The sequence below is a fragment of the Hemibagrus wyckioides genome, linkage group LG10 (assembly GCF_019097595.1).
Source record: "Hemibagrus wyckioides isolate EC202008001 linkage group LG10, SWU_Hwy_1.0, whole genome shotgun sequence".
Classification (NCBI taxonomy): Eukaryota; Metazoa; Chordata; class Actinopteri; order Siluriformes; family Bagridae; genus Hemibagrus; species Hemibagrus wyckioides.
The window spans coordinates 235,001-258,066 of NC_080719.1; the positions used below are offsets into that span (position 1 = coordinate 235,001).

Below are 23,066 nucleotides of genomic sequence, written 5' to 3' on the forward strand. Positions count from 1 at the left end.
TGTGCGCCAATAGGTGTTGCCATGGCAACCGAAATTAGCAGCACCTTGGAGTGCCTCTCCTTGGACAAGTCATAGAAGAGAAAGAAGAGTGAGTGCTGAAGTGTGTGTGTGTGTGAGTGTATGAGCATGTGTGAGTATGTGTGTGTGAGAGTGTGTATGTTTGAGTATGTGTGTGTGTGTGAGTGTATGTGGGTGAGTGTCAGTGTGTGTGTGAGTATGTGTAAGTGTGTGTGAATATGTGTGAGTGTGTGAGTATGTGTGTGTGTGTGTGTTTGAGTATGTGTAAGTGTGTGTGTGTGTGTGTGTGTGTGAGTATGTGTGTGTGTGTGAGTGTGTGTTTTTGTGTGTGTTTACTTACTTTTACTGACCACTGAATCTGGCATCCTGACACTCAGCAGCTTCACCCAGAGCTGCTCCATCCCATAATACTCCCCATGAGGATCTGATGTATAGATTCTGTACATTATCTGAAGGTTAGGTGACGTGTCTGAGTTCTGTCACAAACTTGAACACAGAGGCTTAGCAGATGTTGAATAAACACACGTGTGCTTCTGAATTTCTCAGCATGTGTTAATGTCAGTAATAATGCTGATTATTTTGAGTCACCTTGTAAAGGTCATCCTGCTCGTCTTTGCCTCAGACTCAGAGCTGAAGGAGAACGTTTCCTTCCAAACTTCCAGGCTGAGCTCCACATCAAAAACATTGATTTTGTGTCTCAGCCTTTTCTGTGAAAAAATCTCCTGCTGCTCAGCATAGTTCACAAGAGCCACAGGACATCTGCAACACGTTACTGCTCCTCCTACAGGTTCCTCACCTGTTCCTCACAAGGTCTGAGGGACTTAACCTGCAGAACATGCTGATGAGGTTAAGGAACTACAACTTCATCAGAGGTTTGGATCTGAGCAGTTTTTAATCTCAGGAAGAACGTCTTTAGTGCACATCCCCCAGACAGATGTTTTTATTGATGTCATGTGACTTGACAAATCCAAAGAATTAAATCTGACATTCGAGAGATTGTGCATGATCTTCTCCACAAATACAGAATGTTCCAGACTTCAAACCTTAAAACCGTCCAAATCTTCTGCCGAGGTGTCTAAAGATGATCACACTGTACGTTTCTTCAGAGTGGAAAGTGTGAAGTTTGAAGAAGGTGACCTGCAGATAATCTGATTCAGAGTTTATCAGATCTCATGTCTGACTCATGATTTCTGAACAATATTAGCTAAAAGACAAGCAAGCAGAATAACGAGCAGAATGCTAGCACTTTTTCATCAATTAATTGTTTCACTTCTATCATTTGATTAGCTGAGCTGTGGTACAGGGACGATTAATTTATTAACATTGGGTTAGTATTATACATTATTACATCATTATTTTATATACTTATATATACACTATATACATTAGAGCGGAGACTGCGAGCCAGGTCAATACTGAGTCTGCCTTTCCATGCACGTGAATGTAATATGGAGTTGTCCCGCCCTTTGCAGCTATAACAGCTTCAACTCTTCTGGGAAGGCTTTCCACAAGGTTTAGGAGTGTGTTTATGGGAATTTTTGACCGTTCCTCTAGAAGAGCATTTGTGAGGTCAGGCACTGATGCTGGATGAGAAGGTCTGGCTCGCAGTCTCCACTCTAATTCATCGCAAAGGTGTTCTATGGGGTTGAGGTCAGGACTCTGTGCAGGACAGTCAAGTTCCTCCACACCAAACTCACTCATCCATGTCTTTATGGACCTTGCTTTGGTCACTGGTGTGCAGTCATGTTGGAACAGGAAGGGGTCATCCCCAAACTGTTCCCACAAAGAGCATGAAATTGTCCAAAATGTCTTGGTATGAAGCTGAAGCATTAAGAGTTCCTTTCACTGGAACTAAGGGGCCGAGTCCAACCCCTGAAAAACAACACCTGAACTCAATGATCTGGAGGGGTGTCCCAATACTTTTGGCAATATAGTGTACTTTACATATATTTACAGATATTTCATTTCTTTTTTCAAATATTTTACTCTAATGTAACAGATAATTAAAAATGTTGGTTAATTAAAAAAAAAAACATTTCAGCTGTTTATTGCTTCTATCATATAGTGATTTAAAAAGTGTTGTAACTGTAGCTTATTATTCTTATTAATAGTAGTTAGAATGTAATAAAGGATAAATAATGTACAATAATCCATCTGAAATCATTTATTCTGGTATAAAAGACAAGCAGAGTAACATATTGTTCCTCTGAAAGATCCCTGAAGTCCACTTCAGTGAGTGGACTGGAGTTTAGAGTTCATGTGAAATCTCTCTGAGGAGCTCTCGCTGGCGTTTCTTATCCAAACTGACATTTCCAACACACACCATGTTTAATGCATGTGCCAGAGCTTCACGCTGATGTTTGGGGAACTGCAGCATGAGCAGAATTTATCACACTGATTAGGATTTTGTTTCTCTGTCCTGTTTCTAAGATGTGTTTAACACATTGTGGACATTTACACTGGGAATAATCTCCAGTTATTAATAATCTCTAGTTCTAATCTTTATTATATATTTATATATATATCTTATATATCGGAAATAAACCCAGCTCAGGATCTCAGATTATTAATCTCATGCTCTGAGACTCATCCTTCTCTTCTGTTGCTTCATCATATTACAAATATAGATGTTTACAGGAGCATCTCAGAGAGCAGCTGGGGCATATCTAGGATTTGAAAACATCAGGGGCTGAGCCCAAAACATCCGGGGCTAATTGAGGAGAGGGGGTAAGCAAGAATAACACGTTTTGTAAGGGCATTTTTATGTAATATTGTTTAATAATAAACACAAACGAACACAAACAGTATGCAACTTTAGAAAATTTAATTCAATCTTTTTTCTGACTCCTCCCATCATTTCAGAGTATTGCTACTAAAAAGGAGTTCATTAAATTCATGACATTTTCTCTCACACAGGTACGCCGTGGAATATTATCTCTTTTACAGCTTGTGTGTGAAGCAGTGTCGTGCAGATCCTTTATTATTACTATTATTTTACAGTAATCTATATTATACATGCACCTATTATTTCATTCCTGATTTGTGCTGCACTACTGTATGAATTATTCTTTGTTTATTTTTTTATTTTTTACAGCTTCTCTTCTCTTATCGTCCTCTCATCTCTCATTCTCTCAGCTATCTTACTGCTTGTATCTTGTCTACTTCATGCTCTTGATGACTTTTCTATACTAATTTTTTTGAGGATGGAATCATCAGAGAGTATCTCCGAGCCTTGATTAAAACGGTCATTTACCATACTAGTATTTCTAGTGCTGAGAATTCCTTTATCAACAGACAGAACAGCTGAATGATGGAGTCTGTTCTGGTCCATTGTTCACCTAAGTCATGTCTGTATTTTAACTTAAATACTGCATTAGTTGAATGATAGAAAGTCATGATGTTCAGACTGTAATGTCTTAGTGCTTTATCAGTTTAGATTTTATTTAGATCTATCTTTAGGATGATTTAATTTAAGGCTTTTGTAGGTCTTGGGTATGGAATAATATTCTAAAGGGTCCTATATGTCTGGGGTTTTCAGAATCAGAGACAGTGGGCCTCCTTTTTGACACAACATACATTTGTTAGCGACTTTTATCACCTGTGTTAACATTAAATATTAGAAGTTAGACTTTTATCTGAATAATAACATTGTTGTGTTTTCTGACATTTTATTGCTGTCCCGTTTAAGGGCTGTAAGGTGTTTTAGTCACGTGGTGTGAAAGCGGCGCCGCGCAGACCGACGAGTGTAAGACATTAAAGTATCGCGAGAGCGGTTCTAGAGCATATTCGAGCGCACACTCTCGCGGTATTTTGGCGAGAGCGTGTGTGTGTGTGTGCGTGTGTGTGTGTGTGTGTGTGTGTGTGTGTGCGTGCGGAGATAACAGTCAAAATCGTGTACGGTAAACGGCAACAGTCCTCTAATAAAACGATCAACATTTACTTAATCCCTCTACACTCGTGTGGAAAATTCGGGATAAAACATTCGGGGCTAGATTAAAAACATCCGGGGCTCGAGCCCCGAATGAATAGCCCTAGCGACGCCCCTGGAGAGCAGCATCTTCATGTTCATGTGGGTTTCCTCAGGGTTCTCCAGTTTCCTCCCAAAACCTTTACAGCAGGTGGATGAGCTCAGGTAAACGCTGTAATGCTGTTTGACTCACCTCATAAACAGTTATTCACCGGAGGATGTGGGAAAAGACGTCTAACGCACAGAGACGCTCTGATTGGTCATGTGATACGGGATCACAGGCGACAGACAGGAGACATGATACTGAGATTTATTTCATTATTATTATTATTATTACAGCCTGAAACATTGAGGTAAAATATAAATTACACAAAACATCAGTCAGTTAATAAGAAATTTAAGTTTAAGGTTTTATGCTTAACTGAGACACGCCTCTTTTCTGAGCAAACTCCGCCTCTCAAGCACACCTATAGCTCCACCTGTGATCAAATAAATTTCAGTATAATCCATCCACCCGTCTGTCCGTCTGTCAGGGACCCCGGTGATTTCTCCAGGAGTCTCAGGGCTTGGGGCAGGTTTGACTCTGGACAGGATGCCTTTCTACCACATGGCACAATCACACACACACTCATTTACACAGTAGATCATTTAGAGATCCAATCAGCCTATGAAGCAGCCTATGTATTTGGACTGAGAGAGGAAACTGGAATACCTGGAGGAAACCCCCGAGGCATGAGGAGAAGATGCTCACACACTGTGGAGGCAGGAACCCAACCCCAAACCCTGGAGGTGTGAGGTAGACACACAAACCATCAAAACCCTGTTACAGTATTTATTAAATTATTCATTTATTCATTCATACGTTTGTTTATGTATTTTTCAAATAGAAAAACTTTCTCGCTGTATCAGGATGTAAGTAAAAGGTGTGTGTGTATGTGTGAGAGAGAGAGAGAGAGAGAGAGAGAGAGGGAGGACAGACTTTCACTCATTTCCTGAGAAAACAGTGGTGGTGTTAACTCTCTCTCTCTCCCCCTCTCTTTCTGCCCCCCCCTTTAAGGAGAAGGTTTCTATTCTGAGCGTTTTAACCTGGAGCTCTGTTCCTCTGTGAGGTGGATTTGGGTTAAGGCTTTGATCAGGAGACAGAAGGATCTGAAACACTGGAGCACTTCATGGATGTTACAGTGAAGTGAAGTGAAGTGAAGTGAAGACTATTTAATGAAAGACGGATGTTTTTTAAAATAAAACTGCTTATTAATGTCATACTGTCATAATGCAGGAGACTGAGACTGCAGTTGGATGAGCTCAGGTATAAGAAACAAACAAATCCAAAACACAGGGCAAGAGCCGGGTCAGAAACAGAACCTGGGAGTGTGAGGAGTACAGGTGGAGGTGTAGGAGAGCAGGACAGGTGTGAGAACATCTACTCAGCCTCCTGAATGGACAAAGCTGTTGTGTTTCTAGTCAAGATAAATCCTCATCAAAAACAAGAAAACTGAAACTCCAAAACACGTCCTTGTGTCCTTCTGTCCTTCTTTCGTCCTGTCTTGCTGTCCTTCTTTCCTTCTGTCCTCCTGTCCTTCTGGAGAGACGTTTGTGTTTCTAATCATAATAGACACTTGATGTAAATTTCCTGTGTCACAATGACCGAGTGTCGGGGGAACAAGTGGAGAGATCTTTGGTGTCTTTCCATCTTTCTTTTTTGTCTCTCTTCCTGATTCATCCTGTCATCTTCCTTCTTCAGTCTCTCTTTCTCTCAGTCCCTTTCTCTCTCTTTTCCTTCTCATATATCTCTCTCTCTGTTTCTCTGTCTTTCTTTCTGTCTATGTCTCTCTGTCTTAATTCTCAGGTCTTTTCTTCTCTCTCTCTCTCTCTCTCTCTCTCTCCGTGTGTTGTGGTAATGAAGGCTTGACTCTCCACACAGACTCCTATTTATCGCAGTTCATCTCGGCACAAAGGCTCCACAGTGCATTAGCATTACCATTAACCCCCCAACCAAGCACCCCCCCCCCCTGCTCCCTCGCTCCCTCTCTCTCTCGCTCCCTCGGTCCCTCCACCCCAGGCCATGCTTTATACACTTGTTTACCGGAAAGAGCTTAGCTTATAGCATTAGTACAGATTGAAAGATGTAGAAAAACATTGGATGCTTGGTGAAGTATAGTTGCTGCAGACTGAAGTCCAGCAGCTCCTGAAGCTCAGAGCAGTGCGTGACGACATAAACTCTTCAACACTCATCAAATATTCAGCAGCCGCGTTCACCGTACACCTGCTGGAGTGTAGCACGTCTGATCTCAGCGTCTGATCTGTTACACCACTGGAATTATACTGACCTACACTGACGGGCAGAGGGACGTCACACGGTCACTTCCACACTAAACACACCACTGCATTTTGGTGGAAAAAATAAATCCGTGTTTAGTTTAAACATGTAGTTATAGAGCAGTGCGCTGGAAACGTTCCTACACCTGAAAGGATTAAAGATACGAAATACATACAGTACAGAATGAACCACAAAGTGAAGAAGATTATATTCTAGTAAATATTTAGAGTGTTTTAGTGTTCCCTGAACAGCTGAGTCACACACCATGACTGAAGACACCATGACTGAAGACACCATGACTGAAGCACTTAAATTAGACAAAAGCACAGAGATTAGATAATATGAGAAATATATATGTTTTTTTTTCTTGTTTCTTTTTTTTTTATTATTTTTTTTTACATGTGATCCAATCTCCTCAGCAGGGTTTTTAGACTGAATTTCTCTGGATCTGAGCATCTGCCAAGTAACATACTGAAAATACACAAAAATACACCACATTCTGAGACTGGAACAATGTCAGATCATTTTTTATTTTTTTGCTAAACACTGAAGACATTTCAGCTTGGGATGAAAAGATAAAGATGAGACGATAGATCAGAATTTCATTTTTCATTTTCTGATATTTCCATCTGTACGCATTAAACAGCATACAACATGCTGCCTTCAAGTGATCAAAAAATATTGGAACATGAGTCTGGTGTGATCTGTTTGATTGTTTAAACAGTGAGTATCTCTGTCTCATGGTTTGAGTCTGCACTTCACCTGTGAAGGTTGTGTTTGGTGTTAAAAACTAAAAACCACCATGAAGACCAGAGAGCTGTCTGAAGGCACTGATGTTCTTGGTTCATTGTGTGTACTGGACTATATATAATGTGTTCTGTAGCTTTAAAATCTCTAATCTTTTACATTTTCAGTAATGATTAATGATTAGTATGTGTTTTCCCAAGGACGAGAGGAGGGCCTTGTGATGAAAAATTTTACATGGAGAAGCTGTGAGGTTCTGACCTTCTGTATGCATGACTAGAAGTTGTGTGTGCAGAAATTGTTATGACCAGAGATTGTTTGGGCAAAATATTATAGGAACAGAACTGCAATGGAGACGAGATGCCAGGACTCAAGGCTATCTGGATCAGGTGATGATCAGGCATTGTAATGTAGCCAGAGATGGACAATGCTTTCTTTTCCTTAGTCCTGTTTTGTGTTTTAATCCTGATGTATAAAATGACCGCAGTCATTCCTCTTTCATGTTGTGTGGAGATTGTTGGGTCCTGTTGCGCAACAGCACAAACAAAATTGTGTACCTCTTTACTCCTGCCCGTTCCTACCAGTGTGCTATATTCTCAAAATTTCCACAGCACTAGGGGAAAAGCAACATACTTTAAACCTGAAAAAAGAAAAAAACCCTTTAAAGCCATTACACAGGCGCTGAGAATAAATACAACTGAAACTGAAATTCTGATCTATCGCCTCATCTTTTCATCTCAAACTCAAATGTCTTCAGTGTTTAGCAAAAGAATTAGCTTTGCTGTTCCGATACATTCGGAGGAGAATTTGAATGTAAATGTGGGAAAAGTTATTACAAGTTACACACACACACACACACACACTGATACACAGCACTGACACTGGAGACTCCTTCCACACACATGAATGAGCTGTTGCTATAGAAACCTGCACTATTGTCAGAGCTGCTGTTAGAGAAAATTAATCAACAATTTCTGACCTTCAGAGTCCAGACCTCAGCAGCTCTGTGAGATAAACACACTGTACACACTGATTTTAATTTATTGTGAACTCTTTCTTCTGATAGACACATTTTTTTAGTTATTCGGGCGAGGTTTTACATCTGTGTGTGATTAACCTGGGATAACACACACACACACACACACACACAGGAGTGTAAACAGTTCAGTAGTTGCATTCCTTTTGTTTGCACTCAGCTTAAATCAAAGACAGTTAAAGCTGCACTGTGTTTCATGCTAATACGTCTCGCACCAGATAAAAGCAGGAATAAATCACACAATATGTGAGGCTGTGTGTGTGTGTGTGTGAGTGTTTTTTGAAGGACAGTTGACATCAAAGCAGCCAATCAAGCAAAAAACAGAGAGAGAGAGCGAGAGAGGGAAAGCAGAGAGAGAGAACGAGAGAGAAAGCAGAGAGAGCAGAAGGCAGCTGCGTAGTGGAGGGGGAGTGTGTGAGACAGAGAGAGAGAGAGAGAGAGAGAGACGGAGAAAGAGAAAGACAGAGAGAGAAAAAGATCAGCACACAGAATGAGAAGCACTGAAGCAAGAGCTGAGCTCCAGCTGCAGAACAACAGAGACTGAAGATTAGCACCAGATCCGTAGGAGAAATACAGACAATGGTCGTCCGTCTCTCTCTCCGAATCCTCGGCTGTCGTGTGTCGCTCTGCCTCAGCGCTTCCCAGCCCCCGTTTCATCCAGAGACTCCTCGACAGCGTGAGATATGAGCTCCAAACACTCGGCCGACTGGATTCCGTACAGGTACAGTAGCCTTCAGAGCTGCTATGTTACAGGAGCTCCAGTCTGATGTCTGGTTTAAGGTGTGTGTGTGTGTGTGTGTGAGAGAGAGAGAGAGAGAGAGAGAGAGATAGATTCAGAGCACATGGACGTTTCAGAGCTTCATGTTGTGTTGAATTGTTTTTGGTAGAAACATTTGTGAAGCAGCTGTCGGTTCATCTCTTTATCTGAATCATCTGTTGCACTTTTCTGTAGGATTTATTTGATTCTTGAAACCAGAACCAACTTTCAGCTCTACATTTTACAAATTTAATCACCTTCAAGAACAATCTGCGCATTATTTATGCATGTGTTGTGATTTTGGTGTCAGTGAGTCCACGTGTTTTATCTGGTTTGAATTTTACACACTTGAAGAGTCTGGGGTTCATTTCTTCTTTTCCAACATGCTCCCACTCCGAGGATCTCTCAGAGATTCCTAATTTATGCGCTCTGCTCAGAACATTGGATGAAGTCAGTTATATTAGCACTTTTCCCCTCTGTGGGTGAAACACGGATCTGTGTCTGTTCTCTGTGCGAGTGTGAAGAGCCGCTGCTCTGACCGACACCGACACCGACAACGACACCGCTGCTGCTGCTGCTGCTTCCAGGAGAAGCTCATCGCCATGGCTGCACTGCTTCCTCACCTCTCATTGGCTCCTGGTTGCTATAAGTTACACAGTTCATTTGCCATCACTTGTTTATTGAAAGATTGCATCAGGGAGCGAGTGCCGGTCTTCTGTTCTGTATGTAACGATTGTCCCTGCACGTGTCCTGTTCTGAACAACATCTCCAGTGTTCATTTGGCCGCTTTATTCTCGCTCCGCTCCTTTAAAATGAAAGAACTATTTTGGGAGCTGCTGTGTAGGCTTCAGAACCTCACAGAAAATCTCACAGGGGCTGAAGTGCGGCTCAAAGAAGAGACAAAAGAAGATAAAAGGAAAGAGTTATGAAACACGGATCTTCTCAGCTACCTGTGCATCTAAAGTGAAAGAAGATCCTGCTGTTTCTGGCTTTTGTTCAAATTTTCTCTCAGATGCTAATCTGTGAGCACATGTGCAGTTTCTCAGCAGGTTCGGATCTGAGAAAGAACTGCTTGCAGATCAGGTGCTACAATCCACACGCTGCATCATACTCCATTTAGCTCAAATTTACACCCCACAGCTAATCCACAGCCTTTTACATGCTTTATCAGAGGGTGAAGATCAGTCACTGCTCTCGGACCAGATTCATCAGACTCACGTGTGATCCACAGGTTTCTGAAAGATGAAGTTTAGTGAAACCGCTGACTCCAGATAAGCTCTTAGTTCCTCATTTCTGCAGTTCAACCACTAATTTATAGCAAAGTTACAGAGGAACAGTCTAAAGTCCTGACTCTGACATCTCAGACATGCTTTCAAAACTCATCAAAATAAACAAGTGTTAATGATCTGCTCATGTTACACACACACACACACACACACACACACACACACAGGAATCTCCTAAAGATCTTACTGCCATTTTAGTAGTAGTAGTAGTAGTAATAATAATAATAATAAGTTATAGTGTACTTTTTACTTGGATATAAAATATAGTAAACAGCAGAGAAAAATGAGCAGAAGCAAAAACACAGTGAAGATAAACGTTAAAGGACTTTAGTAAACAAGTTACTGAGCAGTAAACAATCATTTTGTGGATCTTAAGAACACGAGTCCATGATCTGGGTCTGGGTCTTAAACTCAGGTGAAATTTTACTGGACAGGTCCCAAGACCATTACATCATTTCCATGATAAAATCCTCTGTAGAGTTCCAGTTCCAGTGTAAATGTAGGTGTTTATCTCAGAGTGTTATTCAGGTGACTTTCAGGTGACTTTATTTTATTTTCAAATTTCTGTTTAAAGTAATAAAACGCTGTAATGCACAGCTGGATTCTGTCTCAGATAGCTGCATGAGCCAAAACTCATACCGTATTTTACTGCATTAATAAATGAAAAATTTGCTTGAAGACTGAGATGGACACTGTGAAAGCTGTGGAATTATTTGTACAGAATATATTTATACTGAGACCTTAATTAAATAAAGAGAAACTTCATGTCAGGTTCAGGAGATTCTATAACAAGGAAATGAAGACATCTGAGCATCTGCTCTCAGGCTTCACGTGTGGCATTGGTCTGGTCTCCATCTCCTCACTGGTCTCCATCTCTTCACTGGTCTCCATCTCCTCACTGGTCTCCATCTTCTCACTGGTCTCCATCTCCTCAGTGGCCTCTATCTCCTCAGTAATAAATATTACCTAGAGGTGTTATAAGAGCTCATAGAGACTGGTCTTCCCTTCAGAGACCAGTGCTGATGTCAGTGATGATGTGAGTTTCTCTCTGTGCTGATGGAGAAGACAGGCGTGTGTTCAGTGGGTGGTGTGAAGTTTTAGTATCAAATTATAACAGCATATGATCTGAGAGTCTGGGACCAGAAACCAGCTCAGATCTGCTACGTGGGCTCACTAAAGACACACACACACACACACACACACACACACCATGCAGTGTTCTTTGCTCTGTGCCTTAGTGGTTCTCTGTAGCACTACACTGAGTGTTTCTCTGTCTGAAAGTTCCAGACTAACAGCATTTCAGGAACCAATGAATAACAACATTTTGATGTTCACATCACACACAGTTCCTCTGCTGTGGTCAGTGTGAGGTGAGGAGAGTCGTACAGCGCTGAATAAACACCATCATTTATACCATTATTATTATTATTATAATTTGATTTGGTGTTTCTGAAGGATAATAATGAGCAGTGGGTTTGTTATCACACGTGATGTGAATCTACACAGTTTAAAACACACAGTGGTGAGAGAGATACTTTTATTGATAAAGCATAATAAAATATCTATCTATCTATCTATCTATCTATCTATCTATCTATCTATCTATCTATCTATCTATCTATCTGTCTGTCTGTCTGTCTGTCTGTCTGTCTGTCTGTCTGTCTGTCTATGTATGTAACACGTGTTATGATGTGTGTTGTGATTTGACGTGGAGGCATTTGAAATGAATCAGGTGAAGGTGTGTTGGACAGAGGATTTTCCCGACACGGACACAGAGCCTCTGGGTGGAGATTTACTCAGTGACACTGTGAATGAATCTCTCTGAATTGTGTTGTTGTTGCTGTTTTGTGTGAGTCAGTGTTTGGCCCTGAAGGTTTGTGTTGAGTTCCAAAGAGAGACGATATGAAAATAACTGTGTGTGTGTGTGTGTGTTTTGGAGCATCAATTCATCTTGCCTGTGTTATATAATGATGTTGACCCTCATTACAGCAAATCTGTTCATGTCATTATTTTTGTGTTTGATGGTAACAAACACTCCTGACTGATGAACGTGTTGACTGTGTGTGTGTGTGTGTGTGTGTATAAAATTAGATGGATTGTTCAGGAAAGGAGATGAGGATTTTGTTCAGGCCTGCAGCAGACAGGACCAGAAAGAATAAAGAGACTGTATTAAAGTGAGAGTTTATTAAAGATCTTCTGGACTTTTTGGAGATTTTTGATGCAGCTTCTAATCCGGACATTTAACTGGAGAGTGGAATAAAATGACCATCAGACTTCAAAATGACCATCAGACTTCAAAATGACCATCAGACTTCACTACAGGAGCTGCAGCTGAACTCTGAGTTAGTGTTCAGATTTCATCTGGGATTGGTCAGGTAATGCTGCTGTTCAGGCTGGAAAGAATGGAAAAGAGAGAGAGAGAGAGAGAGAGAGAGAGAGAAGTTGAAAAAATCTGTACTGCTTTTGTTCCTTTTTCAGTTCTGGACTGTGATTTTGATTAATTTTCTATAACAGCAGCTCTGACAGTGGTGCAGCTGTGAAGTGTTAATATTTAATATATTTTCTATTTAAGGAGATTTATGGAAGGAGTCTCCAGTGTCACTGCTTTGTAACAGTCAGTTATAGTTACATTAAATGTCACTAGAAACGGATAAAAACTCTGAAGTATCTTCTTTCATGAGTGTGAAGTGAGTTGCTGTGGTGTGAGAGGAAAAACACACTCGGGGATGTGCTGTTAGAGGAAAATAATCAGCTTCAGGCTGATGGTTCAGCAGAATGATTATCGAAAGATTTATTTAACTATATATTTTGAGGAGAGTTGTTCATGTTAATATTTATTGATTATTAATTTCACAGTTGATTTTTATGAAGTGTAAATAAGCTGTGTGTTTATTGTTTATTCTCAGCTTCTCTGTAAATAACTGTTTATCAGCGTTCTGAGTCAGAAAGTTGCCTGTCAATGAGGACGGAAAGACAAAACAGAAATAAAAATATGTCTGTTAGTGTGAGTAACATGATGTCCAGTAGCTCCAGGACTGGACTCAGCAACCCTTCATCTACAGAATTAACACCACTACAAAATGTAAGCAGTCAAATCCACAAACATGCCCTGAGATCACTTTCACATCCTTCACATGCTTCATTTCCTCCTCAGCAGCACAACATGAACATGTTCAAAGGCTGTGTAAAGACCAGTGGCTCCTACAGGACCTGAAAGAGAACCTGAGTGACTCATCTCATTAGCATAGTGGCACGTCATCATATCTCCACTGACTTCCTGTTGCTGTCCGCTTATCTGTGAGAGAAAACCAGAACCTCCAGAACAGCTGACTGTGTGTGTGTGTGTGTGTGTGTGTGTGCATGTGAGCTGCTGACTCTGCAGTGTGTTTAATATAAGCAGCAGTGTGTCAGTATTGGAGCTTTGTTGAGAGACGAACACGAGGGTCATGATCTCTTTATCCATCACTTCTTCATGTTTAGAACTCTCACACTTCTTCTAGAGAGATCAGGATCGCTGGATTTGTTAAATAAAACAACAAAACTCTGGACAGTGGTTAACTCTGGACTCTATTTAACTCTGGACAGTGTTTAACTTTAGACTCTATTTAACTTTGTACCGTGTTTAACTCTGGTCGGTGTTTAACTCTGGACGGTGTTTAACTCTGGACGGTATTTGTCTCTGAATAGTGTTTGACTCTGGACAGTGTTTAACTCTGGACGGTGTTTAACTCTGGACAGTGTTTAACTCTGGACGGTGTTTAACTCTGGACAGTGTTTAACTCTGGATAGTGTTTAACTCTGGATAGTGTTTAAGTCTGGACGGTGTTTAACTCTGGACGGTGTTTAACTCTGGACAGTGTTTAACTCTGGACGGTGTTTAACTCTGGACAGTGTTTAACTCTGGACGGTGTTTAACTCTGGATAGTGTTTAACTCTGGACGGTGTTTAACTCTGGACAGTGTTTAACTCTGGATAGTGTTTGACTCTGGACAGTGTTTAACTCTGGACGGTGTTTAACTCTGGACGGTGTTTATCTCTGAATAGTGTTTGACTCTGGACAGTGTTTACGTCTGGACGGTGTTTAACTCTGGGCGGTGTTTAACTCTGGACAGTGTTTAACTCTGGACGGTGTTTATCTCTGAATAGTGTTGAACTCTGGACAGTGTTTAAGTCTGGACAGTGTTTATCTCTGGACAGTGTTTATCTCTGGATGGTGTTTAACTCTGGAATCTATTTAACTCTGGACAGTGTTTATCTCTGGACAGTGTTTATCTCTGGATGGTGTTTAACTCTGGAATCTATTTAACTCTGGACTCTATTTAACTCTGGATGGTGTTTAACTCTGGACTCTATTTAACTGGACGGTGTTTAATTTTGGACGGTGTTTATCTCTGGACGGTGTTTAATTTTGCATTTACATTTCTGGCATTTGGCAGACGCTCTTATCCAGAGCGACATACAAAAGTGCTTTAAGTCTCTATCATTGAAAACATTAACACTGGTTCAATAGATTACAGACTCAGGAGACCATTAGTCTAAAATTGGATGTTTTTTATTAATTTATTTTTTTTATATTAACCATATAACAATACATAAACAGGGAAAGATAAGAGCTAGTTTAAGTGCCTCAGGAAAAGGTAGGTTTTAAGATGTCGTTTGAAGACAGTCAGAGACTCTGCTGTGCGGACATCTAGGGGAAGTTCATTCCACCGCCTCGGTGCCAGAACAGAGAAGAGTCTAGATGAATACCTACCTTTTACCCTGAGAGATGGTGGGACCAGTCGGGCAGTACTAGTGGATCAGAGGGAGCGAGGAGTAATAAGGTCTTTGAGGTAAGATGGTGCTGGTCCATTCTTGGCTTTGTAGGCAAGCATCATTGCTTTGAATCTGATGCAGCTACTGGAAGCCAGTGGAGGGAACACAGCAGTGGGGAGGTGTGGGAGAACTTAGGCAGGTTGAATACAAGCCATGCAGCTGCATTTGGATCATTTGCAGTGGACGAGTTGCATTCAGAGGAAGACCTGCCAGTAGAGAGCTGCAGTAGTCTCGAAATGACCAGAGACTGAACAAGCACTTGAGTAGCCTGTGTGGATAGGAATGGTCAAATCCTTCTAATGTTGTACAGAAGAAACCGACATGAGCGTGTCACATTGGCAACATGGGAGGAAAAGGACAGTTGATTGTCCATGGTTACCCCGAGGTTGCGAGCAGTGGCTGAAGGGGAGATCATTGAGTTGTCCAGAGATAATGCAAGATCCTGGGCTGGGGATGAATCACCTGGGATGACCAGCAGTTCAGTTTTGCTGGGATTAAGTTTCAGCTGATGAGCGGTCATCCAAGATGAAATGTCCACCAGACACGCTGAAATTTGGGTAGAAGCTGTGGTATCTGAGGGAGGGAAGGAGAAGATAAATTGGGTGTCATCGGCATAGCAGTGGTATGAAAGCCATGTGAGGATATAACTTTGCCAAGAGAGTGAGTGTAGAGGGAGAAAAGGAGAGGACCAAGTACTGAGCCTTGTGGGACACCAGTAGAGAGTCTGCGTGGGGCAGATATCAATCCCCTCCATGTTACCTGATATGAGTGACCATCCAGGTAGGAAGCAAACCATTCCCATGCTGTTCCACAAATTCCAAGGCTCCTGAGGGTGGACAAGAGAGTCTTGTGGTTGACTGTGTCAAATGCTGCAGAAAGGTGGAGGAGGATGAGGACTGATGAAGCTTGGCTGATCTAGCAGTATGTAGTTTCTCAGTGACCACCAAAAGGGCAGTCTCTGTGGAATGTGCTGCTTCAAAGCCAGACTGGTTGGGATCATGGAGGTTATTCTGCAGGAGATAGTCAGACAGCTGATTATAAAAAATTTGTTTGAGAATTTTTGAAAGAAAGGAGAGAAGTGATACCGGTCTATAATTATTGATGTCAGAGGGATCCAAAGCAGGTTTCTTCAGTATAGGGATAACCCTTGCTTTCTTAAAGGCAGTTGGTACCTGACCTGATGTAATGGATCCATTGATGACTGTGGTGATGAAGGGCAGGAGGTCAGGTGAGATGGTCTGGAGCATAGTGGAAGGGATTGGATCCAGTGGGCAGGTGGTGGGATTGCAGGAGTGAATGATCTGCAAAACCTCTTCAGCTGCTATGGTTGAGAGATGCTTCACTGAAGGAGTAGCTGAGTCCTGGCTGTGTAATGTAGATGAAGTTGGGGCGGACGTGAAGGTCTGGCAGAAATGTTTAATTTTGGACGGTGTTTATCTCTGGACAGTGATTATCTCTGGATGGTGTTTAATGCTGGATGGTGTTTATCACTGGATGGTGTTTATCACTGGATGGTGTTTATCTCTGGATGGTGTTTATCTCTGGATGGTGTTTAATGCTGGATGGTGTTTATCTCTGGATGGTGTTTATCTCTGGATGGTGTTTATCTCTGGATGGTGTTTAATGCTGGATGGTGTTTATCTCTGGATGGTGTTTATCTCTGGATGGTGTTTAACTCTGACCCAGTGCTGGTGAATATGAAGCTGACGTGGATGATCACAGTCAGGACTTTAAGGGTTAAATGTTGATGTTTCTGTCTCTCTGCAGCACCTTGGATGATGAGTGCAGTAACCTGCGACAGCAGAAGCTGGACAGACAGGTGAGATTTCAGAACTAACTGTTCGAGTGTGTGTGTGTGCATTTATGTTTATGTGTGTGTGTGTGTGTGTGCCTACCACACTGACTGACCGATCTGTTTCCTGGTAACAGTAAGATCCTGTCGTGAGCAGCACTGAACAGGTGGAGTTTTTTTTTATAACATTTTATTTTTTATTTCTGGAAGTTAGTAAAAAGTTTCGAGCCACAGTGTGTGTGTGTGTGTGTGTGTGTAATAAAGTCTGACTATAATTACTGTGCGCTCCTGAAACAGCAAATTCTCTGAATGTAATTTCCCGGAACCGAATATTTCTCTGCTTTTAAGCTAAAACGTGTGTGTGTGTGTGTGTGTGAGAGAGAGAGAGTGTGTATGTGTGTGTGTGTGTGTGTGTGTGAGAGAGTAAGAGCTCGGTCCAACACACAGCAGCACCGCAGAGGAACCATCTCATCCTTTCATCTTTAATCATTTCTTGTTGCTGCTACAATAAATTGAATCATTATTTTCCAGTATAAACTTCCTCCCACGTGTGTGTTATGGAACTATGCTAACATTAAATATCTGGAGAGAGAGACAGACAGAGAGAGAGAGAGAGAGAGAGACAGAGAGACTCATCAGCTGCATCCTAATTCAGATTACACACTTACACTCTGTACTCTAGTGTTTAGTGTAGAGGAAACGTATCGTCTCAAACAGAGAGGTATTTTTTACAGGAACATCAGGAAGTAGGATCTGTTGTCAAGTCAATGGTGAATGGTGTCAGCTGCATGTAATGCGACACTGCTAGTTTTAGCAGAATACAGTGAATTCTTTAATGCAGAGAAATAAATCACACACCATGAGCTCGTTTAGACGACGCGTGTAGACTTCTGTTCCACCAGAGCGTGTCTTCTGCTCGTGTTTCTCTGGAACTGTAGGAGATGTTCAGAACGGTGGTACAACAAACAGTGAGGAATCACTCACATAAGACCTCACTGTGTTCACAGAGCTTCATAACACAGACTTCATGACCCTAATGACAGCTGTATAAACAACTGTTTCCACTGGGCTTCAGCTTACATCACATTGAACTTCTCATTTTTATGTCTCCTGATATCAGACGTACTCTAAGCTTCAGGGTGAGCTGATGTCTGTTGGAAGCTGCTATTCATACAGTTTATGTTTCTTCACTGGGAACAACTCCAGTCAGACTCCATCTTCAAGCTTCACATGGTTTAGAAGTTTTCAGCCAGAAGTTTCTCAGCAGCCTGAAGAAGATGTTTCTGATTATCATTTGTGTGACTGTGGTGACGAGACAGATGCCGTCTGACAGATCCTGGGTTCGGTCATGAGCTTGGGCTACTGTGTGTGTGTGTGTTCCAGAGGGCTCTGTTAGAGCAGAAGCAGAAGAAGAAGCGTCAGGAACCCCTGATGGTGCAGTCGAACCTGGATGGTCGCTCTCGGACCCGCCGGACCCGACAGTGTGAGGAGCAGGCGCCGCTGGTGGAGTCCTATCTAAGCAGCAACAGCAGCACCATCTACCATGGTATGAACCTCAGTGTCCACTTCCATGTTCCTCTCTGTAGTCAGATTCTTCTCCACACCTTCTAAACCCATCAAAGCTGCTCTCAGATCAGTGTCATGTACTGGCTCCTCCGCTCAGAGTGTAAAGGTGAGTCACACTGCTGGCTCAGTGAGACGTGAGGAATAAATGTGAACCAGAGTGTGATCACTAAACCGCTTCCTTCATTACATATTTAAATTTATTCAAATCAATGTAAATGTGCTGAAAGGAAAACAACAGCAGCTGAGCTGAGGAAGAATTTCTCTTTAATATTTACACAGTGACCAGTCAAATCTGTCAAAACAAAATATAAAACTTTTACTCCATCTCTTTATCTCTCCTCACATCTCCTTCTCCACACGTCTCCTCACGTCTCCTTCTCCTTATGTCTTCTCCACACGTCTCCTCCTCCTCATGTCTCCTTCTCCTCACGTCTCCTTCTCCCCATGTCTCCTTCTCCTCACGTCTCCTTCTCCCCATGTCTCCTTCTCCACACGTCTCCTTCTCCACACATCTCCTTTTCCTCACGTCTCCTTCTCCCCACTTCTTCTCACATCTCCTTCTCCACGTCTCCTCACATCTCCTTATGTCTTTTTCTCCTCATGTCTCCTCATGTGTCCTTCTCCTCATGTCTCCTCATGTCTCCTTCTCCTCATGTCTCCTTCTCCTCACGTCTCCTCATGTCTCCTTCTCCTCACGTCTCCTTCTCCTCACGTTTCCTTCTCCACACGTCTCCTTCTCCACACATCTCCTTCTCCTCAAGTCTCCTTCTCGGCACGTCTTCTTCTCCTCATGTCTCCTTCTCCTCAAATCTCATTCTCCACACATCTCCTTTTCCTTACGTCTCCTTCTCCTCACTTCTCACGTTTCCTTCTCCTAATGTCTCCTTCTCCTCATGTCTCCTTTCCCCACATCTCCTTTTCCCAAGTCTCCTTCTTCTAACATCTCCCTCTCCTCATGTCTCCTCTCCTTCTCCTCACGTCCCTGACTGTCTGAACCTCAGTGGCTGAGTTAAAGGTGACCAGATTTACTCAGACCAGAGAGATTAGACAATGGGAGGAGTTTGGAGTCTTTGGTGCAGTGCTGCAGGATGTTTTGACCTTCTGCTGATTTTATTGCTGATTTTATTATTTTCTGTCTGTACAACAGCCTTGTGGTTAATCTTTAAGATGATCCTAAAGAAGCTGTTTATCTGAATGATTGTGTGTTATCTGTTCCTTTAATCAGCGACACTTTTTTGAACAGAAGTTCCTCATCCGTTCCTCATCTCTCTCACTAACATAACGATAATCAATCAATTTTATAGAACTGGTCTCTAACTTCATCTTCATACTGACTCCACTCTATCTGGTGTTTGTGTCTCTCCCACGGCGCTCCTCACCTCCTTCCCTGTAGTACAAGAAGCTGAGCAAGAGGAGAACAAAGCTGTAGCAGAGGTTCAGGTTCCGTGTTCAGCTAAAAAATCCAAGCCGCTCACATCGACCCCACAGACGGGCAGCACAAAGAAGGAGAAAAAGGGCAAGCTCAAAGGTCAGCTGGTGGACCTCCATGCTGTGTGTGTGTGTGTGTGTAGGTTTGTTCCATTCAAAACTCTGCATGCACTGTTTAACACAACCAGAGCTTCAGAATTTGGGTATTGATAAACACTGAGGATCTTGATTTTGAAAAAAACCCTGAAAATCAGCTCAGAAATGACAAATGTATTGTTAGAATTTGTTAGAGGACTCACTGTACATGGACCAGCAGGAAGACTGCAGCAGTTTCACCTCAACTTCAGCTGAGATGTTTCCAAACTGAACTGGAGGTGTTAATTAACCACACACACTGTCTGTGTAAAGTCAGGAAAAATACGTGTTAAAGCCAGTGTTAATTTTGACAGCCATTTTTGATTTAGTCTTAGTCTTTATCTTCAGACGAAAATGGTTATTAGTCTTAGTCACATTTTAGTCATTTTTGTCTTTTATAGTTTTAGTCTAGTTTTAGTCGATGAAAAGTCATTGCATTTTTGTCAAGTTTTAGTTATTAGTTTTAGTTATTAGTTTTAGTTATTAGTTTCAGGCCCTGTCCACACAAATGCAGGTATTTTTTAAAAGCGCAGCTTTTTTTTATGCGGTTTGTCTTCAGCAGCATCCGGTCACTGAAACCGAACATTTCTGAAAACTCCTGCCAGGGTGAAGTTTTTTAAAAACTCCGGTTGCAGTGTTATCGTGTAGACAGAGAAACCGGAGATTTTTGGCTTGTGAATAGGGTTGCCAGATTGGACTGAAGATTTCCAGCTAAACTAAAGCTTAAAACCCTCCCATTTAAAAAAAATGCCCAAAATGCATATTGTTATAACTAATACAATAACAAACAGTTATAACAGTTAATAACTTTGTGATATTGGCTAAATAATCTGCTTACAGCATGTGATACAGATTTCATTAGAAACAGAACTGATGCCTGCCTAAAAGCTGAACTGTTGCACAATATATAATTATGCATTTTACATTTATGAAAGGCTGGCTCAGAACCATGCAGTAAGGTTAGCTAACTGATGTTAGTTAACAGAAAGCTAAAATGAAAAAAACGTAAAACTTGCTGCTAGCTTAATTTACCTGTTAACACAAATTCAAATTCAAATTTTATTGGTCACATACGAAATCATACACAGTACCACGTAATGAAATGCTTTTTACAACTGTCTTACATAAAAAGAAAGAGTAAAAAAGAAAAATTTTAAATTTAAAGTGTGGACAGTGTGGAAAGTGAAATGTCAGATCAGATATGCATATGCAAATATATGTCTATGTATGTATATATGTATATATAGATATATATGTATATAATATAAATATATATATGTAGTATCAATAGCAGTAAATATAAATATGAAAAACAAAATAAAATAAAAATAATATAATAAAAATATTAACAAAAAATAGTAGTATAATATATACACTATATTGCCAAAAGTATTCGCTCACCTGCCTTGACTCGCATATGAACTTAAGTGACATCCCATTCCTAATCCATAGGGTTCAATATGACGTCGGTCCACCCTTTGCAGCTATAACAGCTTCAACTCTTCTGGGAAGGCTGTCCACAAGGTTTAGGAGTGTGTTTATGGGAATTTTTGACCATTCTTCCAGAAGCGCATTTGTGAGGTCACACACTGATGTTGGACGAGAAGGCCTGGCTCTCAGTCTCCGCTCTAATTCATCCCAAAGGTGTTCTATCGGGTTGAGGTCAGGACTCTGTGCAGGCCAGTCAAGTTCATCCACACCAGACTCTGTCATCCATGTCTTTATGGACCTTGCTTTGTGCACTGGTGCACAGTCATGTTGGAAGAGGAAGGGGCCAGCTCCAAACTGTTCCCACAAAGTTGGGAGCATGGAATTGTCCAAAATGTCTTGGTATGCTGAAGCATTCAGAGTTCCTTTCACTGGAACTAAGGGGCCAAGCCCAGCTCCTGAAAAACAACCCCACACCATAATCCCCCCTCCACCAAGCTTTACACTTGGCACAATGCAGTCAGACAAGTACCGTTCTCCTGGCAACCGCCAAACCCAGACTCGTCCATCAGATTGCCAGATGGAGAAGCGCGATTCGTCACTCCAGAGAACGCGTCTCCACTGCTCTAGAGTCCAGTGGCGGCGTGCTTTACACCACTGCATCCGACGCTTTGCATTGCACTTGGTGATGTATGGCTTGGATGCAGCTGCTCGGCCATGGAAACCCATTCCATGAAGCTCTCTGCGCACTGTTCTTGAGCTAATCTGAAGGCCACAGAAAGTTGGCGACCTCTTCGCACTATGCGCCTCAGCATCCGCTGACCCCGCTCCGTCAGTTTACGTGGCCTACCACTTCGTGGCTGAGTTGCTGTCGTTCCCAAACACTTCCACGTTCTTATAATACAGCTGACAGTTGACTGTGGAATATTTAGGAGCGAGGAAATTTCACGACTGGATTTGTTGCACAGGTGGCATCCTATCACAGTTCCACGCTGGAATTCACTGAGCTCCTGAGAGCGACCCATTCTTTCACAAATGTTTGTAAAAACAGTCTGCATGCCTAAGTGCTTGATTTTATACACCTGTGGCCATGGAAGTGATTGGAACACCTGATTCTGATTATTTGGATGGGTGAGCGAATACTTTTGGCAATATAGTGTATGTATACAAATATAAAACTGCTTTATAAAAACTAAATATAAAAAACAAATATAAAACAAAAATATAATACACTAATATAATACAGTACAATGGTTAACTTTGAAATGGTGTCACAAATGAATACAGAGTGCACAGTGTGCATATGTAAGATAAATATATAAATATATATGTAGATGTATATATAAGGCAAGTATAAATGTCCAATTGATCAGGGAGTAAAGTGACAGTGCAGTGTGCACACAAAGATGTACAGAGAAGATGTACAGTGAGAGTGTTATTGTGTGTACAGAGTAGTGCAGAGTACAAAGTAGTGCAATTATTGCATGTGCAACAATCAGCTGAGGTAGAATGTCATGTCATGTGTGATTATGTCCAGAAAGTCCAGGTTCTAGGTGTACTGGTTGAGGGCCCGAATGGCCTGCGGGAAGAAGCTCCTCCTCATTCTCTCTGTGTTCGCCTTCAAGGAACGGAAACGTTTCCCTGACCGGAACAGAGAGAAGAGTCCATTGTTGGGATGGCTGAGGTCCTTCATAATCTTCCTGGCTTTGGTCCAGCACCGCTTGCTGTATATGGTGTCCAGATCAGGAAGCTCGGTGTGGATGGTACACTCGGCCGA

General features: G+C 41.7%; 1 protein-coding gene across 5 annotated transcripts in view; it reads left to right on the forward strand.

The window, feature by feature from the left end:
- Positions 1-23,066, forward strand: part of tub (TUB bipartite transcription factor) — an 89,634-nt gene that overhangs the window by 47,487 nt on the left and 19,081 nt on the right. The window contains exons 1-4 of one of the 5 annotated variants that reach the window (XM_058401382.1): positions 8,433-8,803; positions 16,708-16,759; positions 18,116-18,278; positions 19,692-19,826. In XM_058401382.1, the coding sequence (XP_058257365.1) occupies positions 8,766-8,803; positions 16,708-16,759; positions 18,116-18,278; positions 19,692-19,826 (388 nt within the window). In that variant the 5' untranslated portion in view covers positions 8,433-8,765. Of the gene's footprint in view, positions 1-8,429; positions 8,804-16,707; positions 16,760-18,115; positions 18,279-19,691; positions 19,827-23,066 lie in introns of those variants that run through there. The other 4 variants (XM_058401381.1, XM_058401384.1, XM_058401383.1 and 1 more) reach the window with 4 other exon arrangements.